This window comes from Thermobia domestica, chromosome 14, assembly GCF_964235325.1.
Source record: "Thermobia domestica chromosome 14, izTheDome1.hap1.1, whole genome shotgun sequence".
Taxonomy (NCBI): Eukaryota; Metazoa; Arthropoda; class Insecta; order Zygentoma; family Lepismatidae; genus Thermobia; species Thermobia domestica.
The window spans coordinates 21,050,734-21,072,656 of record NC_137467.1 but is presented as its reverse complement, the minus strand read 5'-3'; the positions used below and the strand labels follow the sequence as shown (position 1 = coordinate 21,072,656).

General features: G+C 35.7%; 1 protein-coding gene across 1 annotated transcript in view; it reads right to left on the bottom strand.

Moving 5' to 3' along the window:
• Positions 1–902: 902 nt before the first annotated feature.
• LOC145669575 (uncharacterized) overlaps positions 903–21,923 on the bottom strand; it is a 54,098-nt gene continuing 33,077 nt past the window's right edge. The window contains exons 5-9 of the mRNA XM_081737784.1: positions 19,360–19,538; positions 13,882–14,298; positions 13,151–13,317; positions 3,990–4,645; positions 903–1,409 (exon numbers count right to left, since the gene is read on the bottom strand). Of these exons, the coding sequence (XP_081593910.1) occupies positions 1,280–1,409; positions 3,990–4,645; positions 13,151–13,317; positions 13,882–14,298; positions 19,360–19,538 (1,549 nt within the window). The 3' untranslated portion in view covers positions 903–1,279. The remainder of the gene's footprint in view (positions 1,410–3,989; positions 4,646–13,150; positions 13,318–13,881; positions 14,299–19,359; positions 19,539–21,923) is intronic.

Here is a 21,923-nt window from a genome sequence, read left to right as displayed (position 1 = left end):
ACATGCCACGGCCCAAACAGATGTGTTTATATTCTATACCCTTTCTCAACTGAACGATTGGTTTTTACATGCCACGGGCTAAAAAGACGTGTTTATATACTATACCCTTTCTCAACTGAACGATTGGGTTGTGTTTACGTGTCAGCCCAAAGATGATGTGTTTATATACCACACCCTTTCTAAACGGAACAACTGGTGTTTACATGCCACGGCCCAAGAAAGTTGTTCTTCCTTAATGAAACGATTGGTGTTTACATGCCAATCTAAAAAGGTGTGTTTGTGTACCACGCCCTTCCTCAACTGAACGATTGGTGTTTACATGTCACGGCCACAAAAAGATGTTTATATACCACATCATTCCTAAACGGAACAATGGTGTGTTTACATGCCACGGCCCAAAAGGTTTATATGCCATGTCCTTCCTCAACGAAACGATTTGTTTACATACCATGGTCCAAAAAGGCATGTTTATATACCACATCCTTCCTCAATTGAACGATTGGTGTGTTTACATGCCACGGTCCAAAAAGATGTGTCTATACTATTCCTTCCTCAACTGAATGATTGGTGTGTTTATATGACACGGCCCAAAAGATGTGTTTATATACCACATCCTTCCTCAACGGAACGATTGGTATGTTTACATGCAACCCCCCCCCCCCTTCGAAAAAAGTTGAACTCTTAATAAATCAATACAACAAACTACTTTCAGTTTAAAGATCTGCTAATGCGAGTTATCGTGCCTAATCACTACCCGAATCATATCGCAAAGTAATTTTAAAGACTATAACACTAAAGACATAGATAGACTACAACATGTATGTATTATTCCAGACTGTTTTACATAATCCATACGTACCATCAACAGCTAAATAGCTATAACAAGAAAATGAAACACTACGTAGAGAAATAAATACGAGTTTATTCCTGTTTACTGACATATTTGGGATATTTTAAAATAAATCAACTTTGCATATACAAGCACCAAATAGTATTATCATGAAAATTGTATCGTAAGAAGATACGGAACTCTGGAGAATTTAGGTATTTATGACTAAACTGTAATTAGCAATTTAGAAGTAGTTTTAAAAAGAAATGGATTGTTTATAATGGCTCTGAAGTTCAAAGCACAATTATAAGTGCTTTACCGAGTATAAATAAGAAAAAATTCACGAGATATTTAGTATTTACTAATGATTTTTTTAAGACAGTTCGGACAACTGTTACCTTCCTCAGGTCATTATTCCCAATTAAATTTCATATTATTTCTATAGTATGTTTAATTTGTATGAACTGTTGATGTAAATGGAGACCTCTTTGGAATTTTATTTCCTGGGTTTGACTTCTTTTTTGTATCGGTTTCATTATCCTCTTCATCGTTGATCGATTTTTCTTCTTCCCAGCGAGCTCTGAAAAGAGAAATGGTTTCTTTTTCAATTCATAGTTAAAGAAATGCAGCTTTTCAAAAATATACTTCATTTTTTTCCACATAGGAACACATGGCGTGTCAATAAACTGTAATAAATCAATCAATGTGTTCCAATAAGAAAAGAATACTGTATATATATGTTATATCAGTGCCAGACGTGAAAGTGCATATGTTGCTCTGAGCAATATTGAAGTTATATACACTGGTTGTTTCCCCTTCCCCCGAATTCGCTTACAGGTTAAACTTGTTTGCCCTCCCTACTTCTCCAGAGCTTTAGGTTTGCCGTATACTGGTTAAACTTTGTTGCTCTCCTCCACTTCTCCCGAACTCTCGGTTTGCTGTATACTGTAGGTTAAATCTGATTACCCTTCCCCCGAGCTTTCGGTTTGCTGTGCACTATAGATTAAATCTGATTACCCTTCCCCCGAGTTTTCGGTTTTCTGGACACTATAAGTTAAACTTGATTACCCTTCCCCCGAGCTTTCGGTTTTCTGGACATTATAAGTTAAACTTGGTTACCCTTCCCCGAGCTTTCGGTTTGCTGTACATTATAGGTTAAACTTAGTTGCCCTTCCCCCGAGCTTTCGGTTTATGGCGTTGTGGAAACAGTGTTGGCAGAGAAACAAAAACTTCAATAACGAATTCGATGGTATTACAAGTATACTGCTCACAGAATCATGACTAAACATTCAATCAACACTTAATATATGTCACCTACATTATCCTTTCTCATCCTGAGTTCTCGCTTATCCTTTGAGCGGCATTTTCGGGAGAAACGATGTTTTCTTGCTTTGTACATGAGCCAACTGGAAATTATGTACGACTCTGACGCAGTACCTAGTGGTTGGAATTGATTGATGGGAGAACCTGACTCAATACACAATGGTTCAAATTGACTTATTTGAGAGAGTGAAGCAATATACAACAATTGAAATTGACTGATGTACGAGACACGATATACAATCGTTGAAACTGACTGATTTAAGAGCATGGCCGAATACATATTGGTTGAAATTGACTTACGCGAGGCCGTGACGCATTGCCTGATTTGAGGGGTCCGACGTAATATACAATGGTTGAAATTTACTGATGTGAGATTCTGATGCAATACACAATGGTTAAATTTGAACTGATGGAAGAGCCTGGCGCAATAAACAATGATTGAAATTAATTTGAGAGCCTGATTCCATATACAATAGCCGAATAGCTTGACACAATAAACAATGGTTGAAATTGACTGATGGGGTACCTTTAAAGTAACACAAGTGAATGAGTTACCATTATAACGAGCAGTGGCGGATCCAGGATATGATCAAGGGAGGGGCTAAACCATAGTTTGCAGCTTTATCCAGTGTAAAGCAGGATTGAAGTCCATTTTATCCAGTGTATATCTGAGCGTCAAGGGGGGGGGGTCTTATAGCCCTCCCCTTGGATCCGCCACTGGTAACGAGTGCAATAAGAAGTGATAAGACTGCACATGGAAGTTTACAACACTCCTCTGCACTTTTCAAAACACTGTAAAAATGGGAAGGTAGTGTTAAAAAATTGTAATTTCTTACTATTTAGAAAATGCTATAATCGAAAATAGCCAGTGTTAACTAGAACAGTGAAACGCCATCGATGATTAAGACGTTATAAGTAATTATAGATCTTTTTAGTAGTAGTAGTAGTGGTTTGAAAAATACTGTAAATTTCCACGAAACCCAATCCTTAGGGACACGAGTTTTTCGCACTAAAAATTTGAAAATTTCGCGTTTTGTTTTTCATATTTCACGTTTTGTTGCATTTTGTAGCCCTTGTGGAAAAGAAATTTCCTGACATTTTTACAATTGTCCCTTTTATTCATAAATCACTACAGAAATAAACCATTACTTACCTAAAAAGAAAATATACTGAATATTTCACCTGTCATTGCAAATTCCACTTATAGAAAATTATATATATATATATTTTTTTTAAACCGAACTGAAGGAAAATCAGTAACTAAACTTACTATGAGTAGGAAAGGTTTGCTGTCGTCTGAAAACATATAGACACGAATACATTTAAGTATTAACAATAAGCATGTTACATGTTTCCATATTTTCCTTCTTCATTGTTGTACGTTTGTCACTTATCACCAATCCATACTTTTAAAAAAAATCTCACAATTGGCGTTCTTGTTGGAAGCCACTCATGTAACTGCATTTACAACAAACTTCAAACAATCATCACTTCGGAACTCCTCATCCAGCTGCGATGGTGATAGTTAACACGCAACAAGTTCTCTACAGCCGTATCCGAAATCATCCAAAATGCACCGTTCATGCCATGTTCTACCGTTCCCTCAGCGGAAAACTAGTGTTTTTAAATTTATGAAAACGTATTTTTAAAATTTCGCGTTTTGTTAGAAATTTCGCATTTTATCGCGCAACGGGAACCAATGAAAATACACAGAATATTATAAAAACGTAAAGAAATAGAAAATTACTTAATTCTGACGCATTTCGTTTTATCGCGCATTGCGAAAAACTCGTGTCTCTACCAATTCTTAACTATAAAATTTGTAACTTGATATTACCTGTTGCGATCTCGAAACTCATGGTAATCGTGTCTCCACCTTTTCGAGGCTTCCAAAAGATCTGAGTCCACATCTCGAGGTGAACACTCTTCATTCACGTTTTCCAGGTTAAAATTCAACTGACAATCACCGAACCCTAGTTCAGTAGCTAAATCAGAACATGATGACTTGTTGAAATCCTGAAAATTAACGGTGCTTGTTGCATTTTCAGTCTCTCCTTCTACCATATGTAAACGAGAAAACTGTTTGCCAATAGCTGCCACCAACTGTTCTCGCGTACTTGCATTTTTTAGTTGGTCTTTCACTGATGCCGACGATGACTCAAGGAAGCTTTCTCGCGGACTGCGGTTCGAAGACTCCAATTCACCAATCCAATTCGTATCAACATCAACATCGTCATCATCATCATCTACCGAAAAGCTTCGTTTGTTTGTATTTTCGTTAGAACTAGAATCCATCCATCCTTGCTTTCTGATTACTGGTTTCCTATTGTGTTCAAAGTCTACGAGATTTGGATTATCCTTAATATTAGTTTCTGTTGTGCCGAAAATATCAAAGTCTTGGGGCTCTGGATTCATCTCACGGCGTTCTTCTTGTATCCTCTGCAGTAAGTTTTCAAATTTTTCCCTACGTGACTGAGGTTCTGAATCAGCACCCTGCAAGAGAATTAAGTGAAAAGTTTATGTTCCATACCTTATAAATAGTTAAAATAGAACTAATTTATACAGAGTGTTTCAGAACAACGCCAGAGTTTGAGAGGTGATTCCTGACACCAAGATAAGACGAAAAGTATAGACCAACTTGGGTGTAGAAGTACGTCATTTCGAAGTTATAAGCTGCCGAAAACATGAAAAAATGTACTTTAAAATTAAATAGCTCCAATACTATGGGACCCACCGTAGTCAGCTCAAGAATTCACTTAGAAGCTAGTTATGTGCCTTATCCAAAAAAAAAAAAAAATACATGATTCAGAATCCTGCGGTACTTCCACAACCATTTTTATAGAGATGAGTACTTCAAATTATATGCTCGTAGTCAAACTCATGAATAAAAATTGTTGCGTGAGTACCGCAGGATTCTGTATTTTTGGATACAGTACATATTAGTTTCAAAGTGAAGTCTTGACCCGACTACGGTAGGCCCCATACTATAGGAGCTATGAACCGTTAAAGTTCGTTTTTTCATGTTTTTGGCAGCCTCTAATTGCGAAATGACGGATTTCTGCATCCAGGTTAATCTATCCTTTTTATCTTATTTTGGTGCCAGGAATCACCTGCCAAACGTTGTTGGTGTTCTTTTGAAACACCCTGTATATACGTTATACTAAAAAAGTTTACTGACTGTGAGAGTTAGTTGATGAGTTTTAGTTATATGATCTGCCTCTCGGAAAGTGAGACAAAATGGCGTTAACAGTGTGAAATGGTTGCTATCTGTCAACTTTTTCCATTATTCTGATAACAATCTGTAGATGATCGAAAGTACCTGCAGATCACCAAAACAGATGAAAGTTAATAACGTTACCAGAAATCAACTTTGGAGATGGAGCAGAGGCTTCAGTTGGAAGAAACTTATCTTGAGGACAATATGAGAAATAAATAATTTACCAAAATCCGACGGAACAATACCACAATCTCTTTTGAAATCTATAACAGCAATATTTGATAGAAAGTACAATAATAATTGCTGTATATTGTTGAGTGCGTTTTCCGGGAAAGTAGATGCCCTAAGTGTAACCATACGGTTCAGCTCATTGAATATTTATGAAGAAAATTTTTAACTTTTAAATGAACCTCGTATAAAAGCACTCTCAAGAATTTTTCTCTCAGCCAACAAACGAATATGCATATGTGCGTCTCTTCTGCGAAGAAATCGTTGTGTTCCTCTCGCTTTCCCATATAAGGAGCTGAAATTCAGCACAATGGACAAACTTCGTCTCTAAAAATTCCTACCTATAAGTTGTCATAGCTATTTTTGACTTTTGACATCACCAAACTGTGTAGCGAAGCGAGCTGTTGCCTAGCAACGCGAAGAGACGGAGAGAAAAAGTGTATTAGTCTGACATTCATCCTCGGTGCGATAACAGCTTGTGTTTGCCATGGAGGCTAAACTAGACGAATAAACACCCACAACTGTATTTATAATAATATGTTCTTCGTACAACGTTAATTGTAATGTTTTAATACATCAAAGGAGTGTCCGTAAAATGAATGTGTCTACAACATGAATAGTTATATCTAAATAATTTGGATAATGAAAAGCAACTAGTTCACCGGAAAGAAGATGAAAGGAGAGCAACCCGCAACCTTCAGGACAGCCCCCCTGGAATCACCAAAAATAGTTTCCCTTCCAGTGCCATTGTGAGTGAACAGTGCTAGTGAAATTGTGGAAATCAACAATGTAACATAATACGACCAATAATTCGTGACGTCCGCGTCATCCGCGTTCATAATAATAAATGGGCCTAAATTAAAATTTTATCATAATAATCAGTTATTCAATTAAAGTGCCAAAAAGCAATGTAATATTTGTTCGTGAAGTTTAAGTGTTAATTAAAGTGAAAGTGAAAATTCGAGTATCCTTTCAAAATAATTATTATGGTTTAAATTTATATATGTTAATTTTAAGAAACAATCTAATTTACTTTTCTTTACAGCACGAGTGACTAGCGCCTATGCAACGTAATAATTCGTACATTATTAAATTGCATCAGCGCTGAAAATACAATTAAAATCTACTTTTATCCTGGTTCTCTAAAACGTTCTGGTTCGAATTCCGACTCATGTTGTCCAGTAGCTATATGGTAGGTGTAGATGGATGATCCAAATTGTTGTTAAATACTAAGGGAGACATATAAGTTGTAGAGGATCGACTCCCGGGCCATTGCAAATGTCCAAGCCCACCTAGGGATCTGTAGGATCCGAACCACGTACTGTTATAAAAGGCTTTACTCCGACAAAGAACACATAAGGATCGAACCCAGGCGAGTTACAAATATGTCTTCTCGAATAGGCATAGGTAAGAATCCGAACCCTTCCGGTTATAATAATGGCTTTCCCTCACAGGGACAAATAAGGTTCGAACCCCATCCGGTTATATAAGCTTGATTGATTAAAATATTGCATTCTACCTATACCATTCAGTAATGCTTATATTGAACGAGTGTTAAATGTAATGATAAAAAGAGAACGTCAATAGACCCTGTGCTATCTGAAATTTGTGTTCAGATGAACATAACCTATAACAGTATAACTTATGATTATTATTTTTTTTTCCCACAAGACGATCCTGGAAAATGGGTCTCTACTTCAGCAGCAAAGAGTCCCCCCTCTCAAAAATGTATCATACAATATATGAGATTATATTTTTCAGTATGAGATTGTTCCCCAATTAAGCATTGCAGTTGTCATAATTAATCGTATACTTCCATTGTTATCAGTAGAATAATAACTTTTTTCTAACAATACATTTATTTATGTATTTATTTATTTCTAATTTGATTTTGTTCAGTCATCGCTAAGAAACCGTCAGAAAACCGAAAAGGCTGCTAAGCTGGTAGTTTTGTTTGAAGTTTCAACAACAAGCATGAAGTTGATAGCTAGTTGCATGCATGGGATATACGATCAACCAACTGACGAAGTTGAAATTAAGTACTAAGTTCCTTTTGGTTTCTTAAAAAAAAAAAAAAAAAAAAAAATCCAGTGGTTTGCAAGTCGAGTGGAAACGGACGAGGTATAGTATAACCATTACAGTTCCTAGTTTCTATTAGTATCAGTGACTGCCAGTATTCCTTGGTGTAATTATAGTAAGTTAAAAACGTACTTATTTATACGAAATTTGAAATGAAATCTGTGTTGTTATATTCTCTTACAAAATACGCTTACTTATGCAGTATTTTGTGCATATGAGGTATTGCTTTTTCTTCTCTGTTCTTAACATTACGAACGTTAATTAGATTGATTTCGCTTCCAATTTACAATAAAGAAGTAATCATTGTTATTATTATTATTATTATTATTATTATTATTATTATTATTATTATTATTATTATTATTATTATTATGCCTGTTGGCAGGTTCTGATACTAATGAGGGCTTTTTTTTTTTTTTTTTTAAGTTTGGGTCTGCAAATGTTCGTTCCATGTTTCTCAATCTGCAGCCTCCTCTTTTAACTCCCATATTTTCTTCTATTTCTCAAATCATCGATCAATTGTAATCTTTTCCCTATTTTTCACTTTCCTTCCATCTTTCCTTCTATGGCGGTATTAAGAAGACAATTTCTTCGCAAAATGTGACCAATCTAGTAGTGGGCACAAAAACCGGTTTTTCGGTTTTCTCCAAGAACAGTCTTTTTTTTTTTTACGGAAACCGGTTTCGGTTTTCTTCAAAACCGGTTCCGGTTTTACCCAAAATTTGTTCTATTTCTAACCAGAATAGTGTTTCGTTCTCCGGAAACCGATTCCATTTCCACAGAAATAATTTTATGTTTTTTCCAAAAGTTTTCACCGAAACCAGTTTCGGTGAAAACCGAAACCGGTTTTGCAGGAAATCGAAACGGGTTTTGGAGAAAATCGAAATTCGGTTTTCTAGAAACCGGTTTCCGGTTTTTATATAAACCGGTTTTGCCCATCCCTAGTCTAATCCAATTCTCCTTTCTACGAAGGATTGTGGCCACAAGCGTCCTCTTCTCTCCTATCTGTTTTAAGACATCTTCGTTTGTTACTTTATCTGCCCATTTTATCTTCTCTATCTGCCTCCAACTCCACATTTCGAAGCTTTCTAAATACTTCCTCTCTAACTTTCGTAATATCCAAGTCTCTGAACTATACAATCCAGTAAATGTAATAAGGAGGGCAGAAGTGCGTTGCGACTACAATAATATATCAGTGCCTACTATTCCTTTATGTGAAACAGCTTCATTTAGTATTCTAATATAACTTCTACGCTTCAAAATAAGTTTTTAATATAAACCAGAAAAGATTTTTTTCCACAGCCCTAGTATAAGCACATTAATCGCATTACAATTTGTAATTTTTGTAGGTGACAGCGAGTATTCTTGTCCACTTCTCAACGTACTCTTCAGTCATCCACTTTCACACTATCAACAAATACAAAACATATGAATTTTGGCTTCATGTATCTTTATTGTTTAAATGTGTGGCAAATTTAAATCAGTAATTTATTACAATACCTTTAGAAAACCGCAAAGTCACCAGAATAGCACGAAACGCTGATTAGCCAAATCTGTTCATTGGAGGTTACACATCGTCCATTCAATCATTATGGAGTGGCAAGCATAAAAGCGTATCATCAACTGCAATCGAAGCGCCCGCCAAGTGTGAACTATATGATAATTCGATTTCTCCAGGCGGAAGGCCATAATACAGCCGCAATTCATTGTCGAATGATTAAAGAATATGGCGGGAATTTTTAAGTGAATGCTGTGTGTAGAAATACTACAAAGAATATAAAGAAAGACTTCCCGAGTACTCAAGGCTGGTAAGCTGTGGCAGAAGGCGACCTTGATGAACAAGTGAGTAATGTGGTTCGTGAAAGGGGTAGATTACGGTTTTTGAACCTGAATCTCAGGGGAACTCAGTAGCAGACTGTATAAATCGAACTACATCACGTAGTTCACACTTGGCAGGCGCTTCGATTGCATTCGATATGTTTCAACGCTGGCTACTCTCGAAATATACGTCGATAAGTCCTTCTTTTCATTCTTTGCAAGACTCGTGCACGCAGCCATCGCTTACAAAGTTATCTTGCTCATTAGACAATCAACTGCGGCTGCATTATATGCCCTTCTGCCTAGAGAAATCGAATGGCATTACATTGTTCACACTTCGCGGACGCTTTGATTGTACTCGATATGTTTTCACGCGTGTTACTCCGCAATAGTCGAATAACAGAGTGTCTTTTGGCATGAGTGAGGGGGGGGGGGGAGAACGACATCCATGAACACATCTGACTTATCCACGTTTCACATTTTGCGCGGTTCTCTTCTAGTGGCTTAATGAAGGTTGAGAAAAACCATCCCTCGTATATTACAAATTTTTTGATTACATTTAAATTTCTGTATACAAGTTTTGTGAAATTTTGACATACGCTAAAATTACAGATTGTTATTTATGTGGATGGATATACGATATGACAACACTGAATTTCGTTTGGATTCCACAATGCAAAAATGGGAAACTGAATAAAAAATTTAAAAGTGAATAAATATACTAGCAGTTACCTGGAAGAAATTCAAATTGTAATAAGTAAAAATTTGTTGGATTTAAGTGCACTTACACTAGTCTTAATTCCTAAAATCAGATGAAGTTCTTACACAAAGTACCTCCAAACAATATAGTGAGCTATTTAACACTTTATTTGGTTAAAAATAGCGTTACGATTTTGAAATTGAACGTTTCCGCTGAAGTCGAAACTGTAAACATATGAAGAACTTAATGCTGAAAATGTTTTAAGCCTCTACGATCTTTGATAATGGACAGTCGATAAAGGATCCGAAATATTGAATACAAATAACGTTAGTACTAATTATATTTATTATACAATGAGGACACATTAGAGCGGGATTGATGGCAAGCATGCAAAATAATGGAGAGGAGTAAACTAAAATTTGATAGAATTTTTAATTTCCAGTGTTTCTTTTCTTACCACAAACACGTCAAGAAGACTCAACAACCAGCAGCGCCGTGATCTTTTACATTAGCGTTACTCAAACTTTTTTTCAAGTGAGGGCCATTTTTATTAGTAAGAATCTTCTGCGGACCACAATACCCTTGTTCTCTTCGAAATCACCGCAGAAAGAAAATGATTATGTTGAGGGTTTGTATAATTATGAAATTACTTTTCAGTCTACTTTACACCTTAAGAAGTTAACTTTGTGGTTATAAAAATGTGTTTAGAAGGAATACATTCATAGGTAACGAGCTGTGGGATGGTACCTAACTTATAGGTCCCAGGCCGCTTCCTTCTCTTTCCCCGGATACTGTGCTCGCCGAGGGACGTCATTCCTCAAAACGTGACGGGCTAAATGGCCTTAGATGCCGAAAGCCCAGAAATCTAAATCCCCCTAAACAAATGTATCTTTTTTCTTTTCTTTAAAAAAAAAAAAAAAAAAAAACTAGTCAGCGTATGTTCAACCAATATACCTACATTTTTTAAAGTATAATAGTATTGCTGATAATAGAAATTCTCAGTATTGTGTACTGGTATTAATAGAAAACAATACATATTAGTTCCTTTAAATAATAGAAAGCTACCAAAAATGCTTTATAGAGTAGATTATGTAATACAAATGTCAGTCCTCGGAGAGAAATTGAAAGATTTCGAAACCCAGTTTAAAACTCTCAACTACAATACGTGGTAGCAATTCACTTCAGTTTTACATTTTTTCCTCTTTTGGACTAATGTTCTAGATAAGAGGATCACAATGAGAGACCTCGAAGACCACTTATGGTCCGCGGGCCACAGTTTTAAGAAACGCTGTGTCTATAGGTTGAGCCGAAAGTCCCATTACGTCCAACGTATATGAGATATAAGCGCTCATCCTGTACGTGTTTCTTTCCAAATAGCTGATAAAACTGTTGTATGTTTCATTGTAGGTGTTTTTTAATTTAACATCCAACGATTATGCACAGAGGCTAACGGAAACGGTGATTATTTCCTTTACGCTGCGGGAGACGATGATTAAAGCAAGTGAACCATGATGGAAGAATTGGTGGAATGAGAAAGTGGGAGAAAACGGCAGTACCCCGAGAAAACCCACGGACATAATGTTCTCCACCACAAATTTACTCGACTCAGGATCGAACCAGGGATCCTGCTTACCAGAGGTAAACGCTCTACCACTGAGCCACCATCTTCCTTACGGTAATAATGATATGAATGATAATGGTGGAATGAAGAAAATGGGAGGAAACGGGAGAACCCCGAGAAAACCGACGTACACAGTGTTTGTCCATCACAAAGCTCTCACTTGACGGAGATATTTAGTCTATTTTATTGTATCTACAAATAGTCAGATTCATGACCGATGAGTCACCGCATACCATGGTGAAACGGATTGTAAAAAGCACTGCAGCTCATGAGTGACCTCACATAGGTAAATCTATGACAAAGATTCAAACTAATTTTTGCTGCAAGGTTTAACACGCCTCCCCCACTCAAACAAAGACATTGCGATAGGAGAAACTATTTTGAAACAGATTGCAGTGCTGCGCAGAATTTCACACCATATCTGGAAGCGAATCGTCCTCTCTGGCAGCGTACATAGACACATTCTGGAGTAAAATTTCTCTACAGCTTCTTCAAATAAAAAAGGATCTTCCGTTCACTTCAGTGCCATAAATAACCATATCACAAGATACATAGGGGATAATTAAACTTCCAGCTCACTCTTTATACTATCTAAATATTAGCAGTAGGTCTAAGCCAACATACATTTAACTTTAACGAACCATATAACTAACTAACTAACTAACTCTATGGCCTATGGAACCCGGAGGTTCAATGCCGCGTTCACAAAAGCTCTCCACTGACTTCTATCCTTAGCGAAACTAGATCCAGTTTCTACTTTGTATTCCTATTTCTGCGAGATCTATTTTAAAATTATTCTCCTATCTGCGCTTAGGTCTTTCTAAAGGTCGTTTTCCGATTGGTCTTCCAGTCAAGACTTTGAAAGCGTTTCTACTTTCTTCCATTCTAGCTACATGACCTGACCACCTAAGCCTCCTAGACTTGACGATCCTAACAATGTTGGATAAACCGTATAAATTATGTAGTTCCTCGTTATGATGTTTCCGCCATTTCCCATTCCCGTTCCTCTTGGATCCGAATATTTGTCTCAGGATCTTGTTCTCAAATACTTTCAGTCTACGTTCTTCTCTCAGAGTAAGCGACCATGTTTCGCAACTATACAGAACAACAGGCATGATTATCGTTTTGTATATTTTAAGCTTCAAAGTCTTCGACAGAATTCGCGACGACAAGAGATTTTGAACCGAATTATAACACGAATTCTCTGTTTTTAGTCGACATTTAATTTCTTCGTGAATATGATTTTCGTCTGTTAATATTGATCCTAGATATTTGAAACTATATAAAATAACAAATAGTCTGTCATGCATCTACTCAGTTTCATAACGAGCATACCTTATCATTAGATGTTTCAGTTTCATGCCCAGCATCTTGTTTAGCAGATCTATTTCGTCTACGGCTACGCAAAGCTGCAGTTAAATTCCCATAGACAACAACTCCTGATGTTAGAACGCTTGGAGAATCTTGTGCTGCCAGTCCAACGGGAAGTGGATCTTCCTCTGCTGTGAAAAGAACAGTAGCATTATATATATTCAAGAATATTTATTTATTTATTTTTTCGCCTTAACTCTGCGTCTATGGTTTCGTCAAGAGATACAATTAATAGTTACAAATATTATACATTCAAAATATATAAACAATAATACTAAACGTGTATTTTTAAAAAAAAAACACAATAAAAATAAGAATTGTACCTTGTTTTATATAATTTAACATTCAAATAAATCTTGATCAGACTGAAGGTATTCCTCTAAACTCAGAGAAGATGTTTACGTATTAATAAAAAAAAAAGGTACTAATAAAAAAAACATCAAATAATCATTTCCTTCATGAACATACAGACAGACAAATATATACCATTTTGCTATAAAGTCGGCTTTAGTAATGGCAACAGTACTTTGATTGAATTAACACAGAATATTATCGACTGTTTGTCTTTTGTTTCTTTGGCAATAAACATCATTCGCTTTAGTTATTTATTTATTTATTATTAGCCATGGAGAAAAGTTAGTTAGTTAGCTTCTAACAATACATTTTAAATTTGCAACTCGTGCATCGTGACTTACCAGGAATTGTATATAAGTCAGGTTTTGCAGACACAGTGCGTCTTGGTATGAATTTCATTTTGCGAGATGATGGAGGTCTTGCTGAAGCCGGACGCTTACGTTCTATCGGAATACTAGTGGAAGGTATCACAGGGCTTACACAAATCGGAGGTTCAACTTTTCCATCACCAGCTGCAGCTTCCGAGTCTAAAGATGAAGATTCTTGCTTCTCAGCTTCTCTTCCGCTTGTCTTTTCAGTGATAATGGAAATAACTGGCGATGATTCTTCCCGATTAGGTTTATCCTGTTGATCAACCTCTACACTATGATACTGTGAACTTTTGGTTTCGGCTTCTTCAAATTCTAAATCATTCTCACTGACTTCTTGATTTGACCAATCACTCGCAGTTTCTTCCTCATTTTCGCAATCTTCTTCGTCTGGAAATGTTAAACAATTAATAAATTTGCAAGTACATGCATCAGTGTTAGAAGTACGTAGACACTATTACGACTGTGTGTCACTGTTGAGATTATGGGGGTCTAACAACTGAGATGCAATCTACTACTTCAGTGTACTTCTATAAATATACATATATACAGGGTGAACGGAACTACGTGGACAAATTTGGACGGTTGATAGTACATCTAAAAAGAAGCAAAAAGAAAAGGTCCTAGTGAGCATGGGGGAAATTCCGTCTCATTTAGGAGCGACAGAGCGTCGAAAGCGTGGGAACATGAACTTCAGAGGCCAACAGCTTAGAAACAATACATCGTAGAGAGTGCGGTTAAAAACGTCACTTAGAGAGTCATACCTACTCTATTGAAAATGCATGTTTGAAAACGCAGCTAGGTGTGCGCACGAGATTCCCCAAAGGAACGGAAGGATTCCCGGACATGCTGTAAAGGAAAGAAGTGTCACACGTTGTTAATCCCTATATAAATATCCATGTTTCAGAATACTTCCGCAACACAGTCTATAACTCCGAAAGGAAGCATTTGTGCACCCAGTTTGGTCTATACTTTCTGTCATATCTTGGTGTCAGGAATCACCTCCCAAACGTTTTGGTCTTGTTTTGAAACACCCTGTACGGTAACTACGTGGACAAACTTGGACGGGTGATAGTACATCTAAAAAGAAGCAAAAATGTCCTAGTATTAGTTCCTAAGTGAAGTTTTGACCCGACTACGGTAGGTCCCATAGTATTGGAGTTATGGATCTTTCAAGTTTTTTTTTTTTCTTTTTTTTCAATTATGCATGAGAAGTCGCTCTCAAGCATGCCATTTTCTTCAAGTTAATGCCATCTATCGATTAATATTTGTACCATTTTTGAACAATATTCCAGTTATAGTCATAATACTGTGTAGTGTGCATAAAAGTGTATCTAATAATACTTTCGACTAGGACCGGCTGTAGCATATATTCAACACTTGCATTTGCTTGGGCGCCAAGTTTCGACGGGCGACAAAATCTGTTATAACTATATTATTTAAAATAAATATTTCTTGTTAGAAACAGACTTTATGATGATGGTACGGTAGTTAAATTTACTAAGCTGACCTTCTATTTGAATACTACATTCATAAATCATGTTTAGCTCGCATAGTTTAAGGCAGTGCAAATAATCTGACAGTGTTTTTATCTTTAATCGGACAAAATGTTGAAGTTGGTACAACAATTGAAGTAAGAGATGAGTGTGTTACTGGGCGTTGTTTGTATACAGGACACGACTTAAGTTTATACTAAGGTCCAAGTGTGGCTTATGTTATTTGAATAGATTTTTGGGTTACAGGAAGGTTTCTTGTTTAAGTGGAAGTTAGTGGCTTGATATGGTTAAGTCAAAAAAAAAAAGGTACAACAAGATAGCATTGTCTTGTGAAGGTATGTATTATGGAGCCTTAGTAGTTGAATTAGAGGCAGTCTAAGTAATTAAGGAGTATATAGATGAAATAAAGTTGTGAAGTCCCATTAGGAGTGTTTCTACAGTTCAGTAGTAATCTATTCATAGTATAGAGGATAAGTAGGAGATTTTGCAGTAAATGTCTACGCAACAGGTTTTAAAATAATTAAAAATCACCCAACAATCACTATTAAGACCCTGACTTAATAAAAACAATACAAAATTTTTCCGTTTTTCTTTTATTTGCTTTACATAAGTGAAAGGAGATAATGAAATGTAACTTACCACAATCATAGATAATGCTATTCTACAACAGAAAATATAAACCTGAAGGATTTTCAGTGTTGCCAGAATAACGTTTCCTCCAATATCTAAGTTAAGGCAGTGACTAGAGGAACGAACTCAACTGCATTTGATTATGTACATGGGCGCCCGCAGGATATTTTCCAAGGGGGGAGGGGCAACACACACACACAATTGCTAGAATTAAATCCAACAAAACAAAACTCCATTGCTATCAGCACCACGTCAGAAAAAGAAACAACAAAGTGCGAAATCATCTTTTTAACTCAACCATCATTCAAAATACTTAGCATTGCATGCAGCATCAAGCTGAATATAATTATTACTGAAAAATATGAAACATCACATGGGGGAGAGAAGTAGATTAAAATCTTGGGGATGTATTTGACTAAATTTTGTTACTCTAAATCATTTAGTGAATGTTTATTTTAAAAGTATACTATTGTCACCAGAAGAGCCTATAAATGTTAACTTTTCGAAAATCCAGGGAGGGGCAATTGCCCCCTCTTGCCCTCCTCTGTGGGCGCCCATGATTATGTATCATATTGTCTTGGAATCCTGTGAACTACTTTTTATCCTGTGAACTACTTTTTAAATAATTGTTGTATTTAGTTTGTAATAAACAAAAACAGTTTTAACATACAGTTATTAAAATTAAATAATAACGTTATTTAAAAAGTAGTTCACAGGATACCAAAACAACATGATACATAATCAAATACAATTGAGTTCATTTCTCTAGTTGCTGCCTTAACTTAGATTTTGGAGGAAACATTATTCTGGCAACAGTGTTATTCCTATGGATGGCCACATTGAAAATTCTTCAGATTCATATTTTCTGTTGTAGAATAACATTATCCATGATTGTGGTAAGTTGCATTTCATTATCTCCTTTCTTTCACTTCTGAAAAACAAGCAAAAGAAAAATGATAAATTTTGTATTATTTTTAGTAAGTCAGGCTCTTAACATGTGCCAATGTATCTTGACAAAAAATATATATTCAAATTAGTCAGAAACAAAAGTTTTAAAGAAGAAATTGAGAAACTTCGCTTAAAAATTCATCAAATAGGCTTTTACTGAAAAAGATACCAGGAGCTATTGAAACTCTATAGAAAATTTTGAAGCTCAATAAGAAATGGATGTTTATTATCATTATAAACACGTGCTAATTTATCTAGTTAAACAAGTACTTAGTTTTAGTTTTATTTGACGCAAATTTGGTGATTCCCATTTATAACTCTTTTAGTTGTGTTACTCAGCAAATTGAAGGCTGTTTGCTCAGTTTACCCTACACTTTTTTGAGCTCTATTGATAACTTAAAAACAATGAAAAATATCGAAATAATGTAGAAAGTGTAAGCCATGTAGTGTCTAATAAAATGCCATTAAATACAGAATTAATACAAATGATTGACCTGAGCTCATAAATTCTCTGTAGTTTTATTATTGAACTGAACATTTTGTCATAAAACTTTACAGACATATTGAAAAACTCAAAAAGTTTTTTTTTTTTTAATGATATATTACAAGTGTTCTATATGTGGCTCCCTAACAAGTCGATAATCAAGTTCTTCTCACACTTGGTGCAGGATGCCCTTATCAATCCGTTGAAAAGCACTGTTTATGTGAGGTCTCAGTTCTGTTAGGTTTGTTGGTAGAGGAGGCATAAATATTGTATCTTTCACATAGCCCCACACAAAAAAAATCACATGGGGTTAGATCCGGAGAGCGGGAAGGCCATGACAGGAATTGCTGATCATCATCACCACTACAACCGACCCATCGGTTTTTCAATCTCCTGTTTAGTCACAGTATGACGACCAGTTGATTTACCTAGGCACCCTGAAGCTGTAAACTATGCATACCATCGCCGAATGGACTTGGCAGTTGGCAGTTAATGGATCTTTGTTGAACTTCATTCGGAAGTGTCGTTGCATTGTTAGGACAGACTGATGTGAATGAAACTCGAGCACAATATAAGCTTTCTCTTCGCCTGTCGCCATCTTGACTAAACGTTTACAGCTGCGCTGTCGTGGCAGAAACTGCGCATACTATCACCGAATGGACTTGGCAGTTTGTGAAACTTCGTTGAACTTCATTCAGAAGTGTTCTTGCATTGTTAGGACAGACTGATGTGAATGAAACTCGAGAATAACATAAGATTTCTCTTTGGCTGTCGCTATCTTGAATAAACGTTCGCTATTGAGCTGTTATAGCAGATATCAGAAGGGAACCTGCAACAACAACAACAAAAGAAAACTTTTTGAGTTTTTCAGTACGTCTGCAAAGTTTCGTGACAATATATACAATAATAAAACTACAGTGAATTTATAAAATTGGGTCAATTATTTGTAATAACCTGGTAAAGTAGTAACCGTTTACAAACATTTTCTATAGTACTCGCGCCCAGTCGTGAAGCTTGGGCTCTAAACCAATCATAGAAATATTTTGCTTGAGCTCTAACACATCGGAAAACTTCGGTACAATTCGTGAAGCCGCTTCCCGAGCGCACACTTAGGGAAACGTCAAACAGCTGAAATTCACCAACAATTTTGCCAAACTTAGAAGACATAGTAAATTAATATTTAAAAAAGCATTTAAAAATTACCAATAATAACACCTCACAACAGTAACCAGTGTAACAATTATTCTAAAATGATAACAATAACACGAATAGTAACAACGAAAATATAACGCAATAAAAAAGCAATTAACAAAATGGAACTTGGCGCCAATCCGACAACACTGTACTCTCAGGAGATGTTTTCCGTGTAGCGCGAGAGAAGACACTGACAAAATCTGATGGGTGGAGGTTGACGAATGGTACACACCCTCGCGTTCTATTGGGTGGTGAAATCGGTAGATCTAGGTCAAGCTTCACGAGTCGGCGCGAATACTATAATAGACGAGAGATTTGGGTGCGCAATTCATGGGTTCTCGAAAACAATTATATGTAATAGTATTTTACAGATTGTACATGTTTTATGCTTTTCGTTCTACAGATTCTACGTACAGTCTTGTTATTCATTAAAATTCACAGAAGAAGGGGTGAGCTTAGATCAAGAGCCTTTTCTAGTGCATATTCTTTTAAGATTAAAATGTCATGAAGTGATTAAAAAAAAAAGGAAAGTACTTTAAGACAATCTACATTCACAATCTGTTTCGTCCTCTACAGAATTCATACAACACATAAAGGTTCAAACCCCTTTGTCAATGGAGTCATCATGAATCAATCATGAGATCTATAATATAAGAAACACCCAATACCAAAGTACATAAGAATAAAGTTTCTAGTTACCATCCTCATCAAAGTCGTCAAGAGGTAAACCATCAAGGAATTTTAGCTGCGGAAGAAATCTTTTGATTTGTCGTCTGTAACCAGGCTGTTTTGCCACAGGACACTCCGCTAAAATAATTTCTTCTAATTTTGAACAGATATTCAAAAAACTAACGTAATTAATCTTCTCTATATTATTCCTGAAATGAAGATAAATAACCATTACATTGTAAAAAATAAATAATGTACAAATATGAAGTCAAAACGTAGTCTCTTACTCTTCTATATCCTGTGGTTAAATCAAGAAAATATGTTGAAACATACTAAAAACAAATTTTCGCTGACTGACAGCTCTCAGCATTGTTAAGACGTAGGTAAGAAAAGGTTTTAGTTTTACAAACAAATTGACGATTAGTTAAGGAAAACTTTGTTTCCCTTTCTTAGCAAATACAGTCCTGAGTCATTTTGAAACGGCAATTTTAAAATGTGAAAAATTACGAGGTGTGTTCAAAGAGTATCGAACCTTTGGTTGGCAAAGATACATTTATTGATTTCGAAATCCGAAACTTAATCCCCTTTAAAGTAGTCTCTTTGGTAATGCAGACACTTCTTCTAGCGCTCCCGCCATTTTTTGAAACACTTCTAAAACGTTATTTTTGGAATGGTGAGCAACCGTGCCGTCACATTCCGCATGGTGTCTTCTCATGACTCAAATCGTGTCCCTTTTAGTGGCGTTTTCAGCTTGGGAAGTAACTAAACATTACACGGAGCCATATAGGGGGAGCAAGGAACCTGATGACACACAGGATTGTTGTGTTTGGCGATGAAAACCTGAACCAAATTTCACGGACACACTCCTCATGCCTAAATTCTTGTTCAAAATTGAATGTACCGATCCGACTGAATGGTTTCCTGGGTATCGACAAGCTTCTGGCAAAATTTGATGCAATATCGCTGCTCAAGATTGTTCTGTTATTTTACAAAAAAACTGGAACCCGACGACTGCTCACTACACTTCTTCACTCGTTGGCTGACTGTCAGCGATTGACGCTATCTGCGGGCGGGAGAAAAAAAATCACGACTGCACGTGAATGTCCACTGAAGAAAGTCTCTTGCGCTTCATTGGTTTACGCGGGAGAAAATAAGGTTCTATACTTTTCGAACACACCTTGTATAATACACAAAAATATTACCGTTTCATAGACGTACCTTTTTTTAGTAAGGAAAAACTTAAATTTTCCATTAAATTCCGACTTGTACACGTACATTTTTAGTAAGGAAAAACTTAAATTTTCCATTAAATTCCGACTTGTAGATGTACCTTTTTTTAAGTAAGGAAAAACTTAAATTTTCCAATAAATTCTGACTTGTAGACGTACCTTTTTTTTTTAAGTAAGGAAAAACTTAAATTTTCCATTAAATTCCGACTTGTAGACGTACCTTTTTTTAGTAAGGAAAAACTTAAATTTTCCATTAAATTCCGACTTGTAGATGTACCTTTATTTAGTAAGGAAAAACTTAAATTTTCCATTAAATTTCGACTTGTAGACGTACCATTTTTTTAGTAAGGAAAAACTTAAATTTTCCATTAAATTTCGACTTGTAGACGTACCCTTTTTTTAGTAAGGAAAAACTTAAATTTTCCATTAAATTCCGACTTGTAGACGTACCTTTTTTTTAAGTAAGGAAAAACTTAAATTTTCCATTAAATTCCGACTTGTAGACGTACCCTTTTTTTAGTAAGGAAAAACTTAAATTTTCCATTAAATTCCGACTTACACCAATACAACAGGAGAACCACCATTCATATTCATAATGCTAAAGATATCAGGTTTAGAAAAACCCAAAACTCGACACACCACACGAATAAAATTATATAATAAACTTCCAAATTCTTCCGAATTACAAATGAAAAGTTCACACTAGGTAAAGTTATTGCAACGTAATCATCTGTTCTATAACATAGAGCAATACCTAGAATTAGAATTTCCTATATAAGACCAAGATTAAGAGATACTTTTGTGCCAAGCAAGAAGATTACAAATAGGGAAAAAAAATGTTTAAAAATTATCCAAGCTTTTATTTTAGCATTATTGTTATGTTTTACCTTTATTTCAATGTATATTATCTGTCAAATGTTTCTTTTAAACATTTTGTATTTTCTGAACGAACCCATGAACTTACAGTCCCTAAGGTGGTAAAATAAATACTTACTTAGAACTTTTATACAACAGTTTAAACTCCGTAGACCCCAACAATGGCGCACACAAGGGGTAAAATTCGGAATATAAAACCTCCATTGAGCAATATATTGTGGAAAAATAAACAAACATGTACTATATGAATATATATATATATATATATATATATATATATATATATATATAGTTTAAAAATAACAGCGACAACGTTGGGAAGGTAATTCCTGACACCAAGATAAGACAAAAAGTGCAGACCAACTGGGCATACAAATGCTTCCTTTCGAAGTTATAGACTGCCAGAAACATGAAAAGATGAACTTTATAGGTCCATAGCTCAAAAAAAAGAAAGAAAAAAAAATAGGACATACCGTACTCGGATCAACA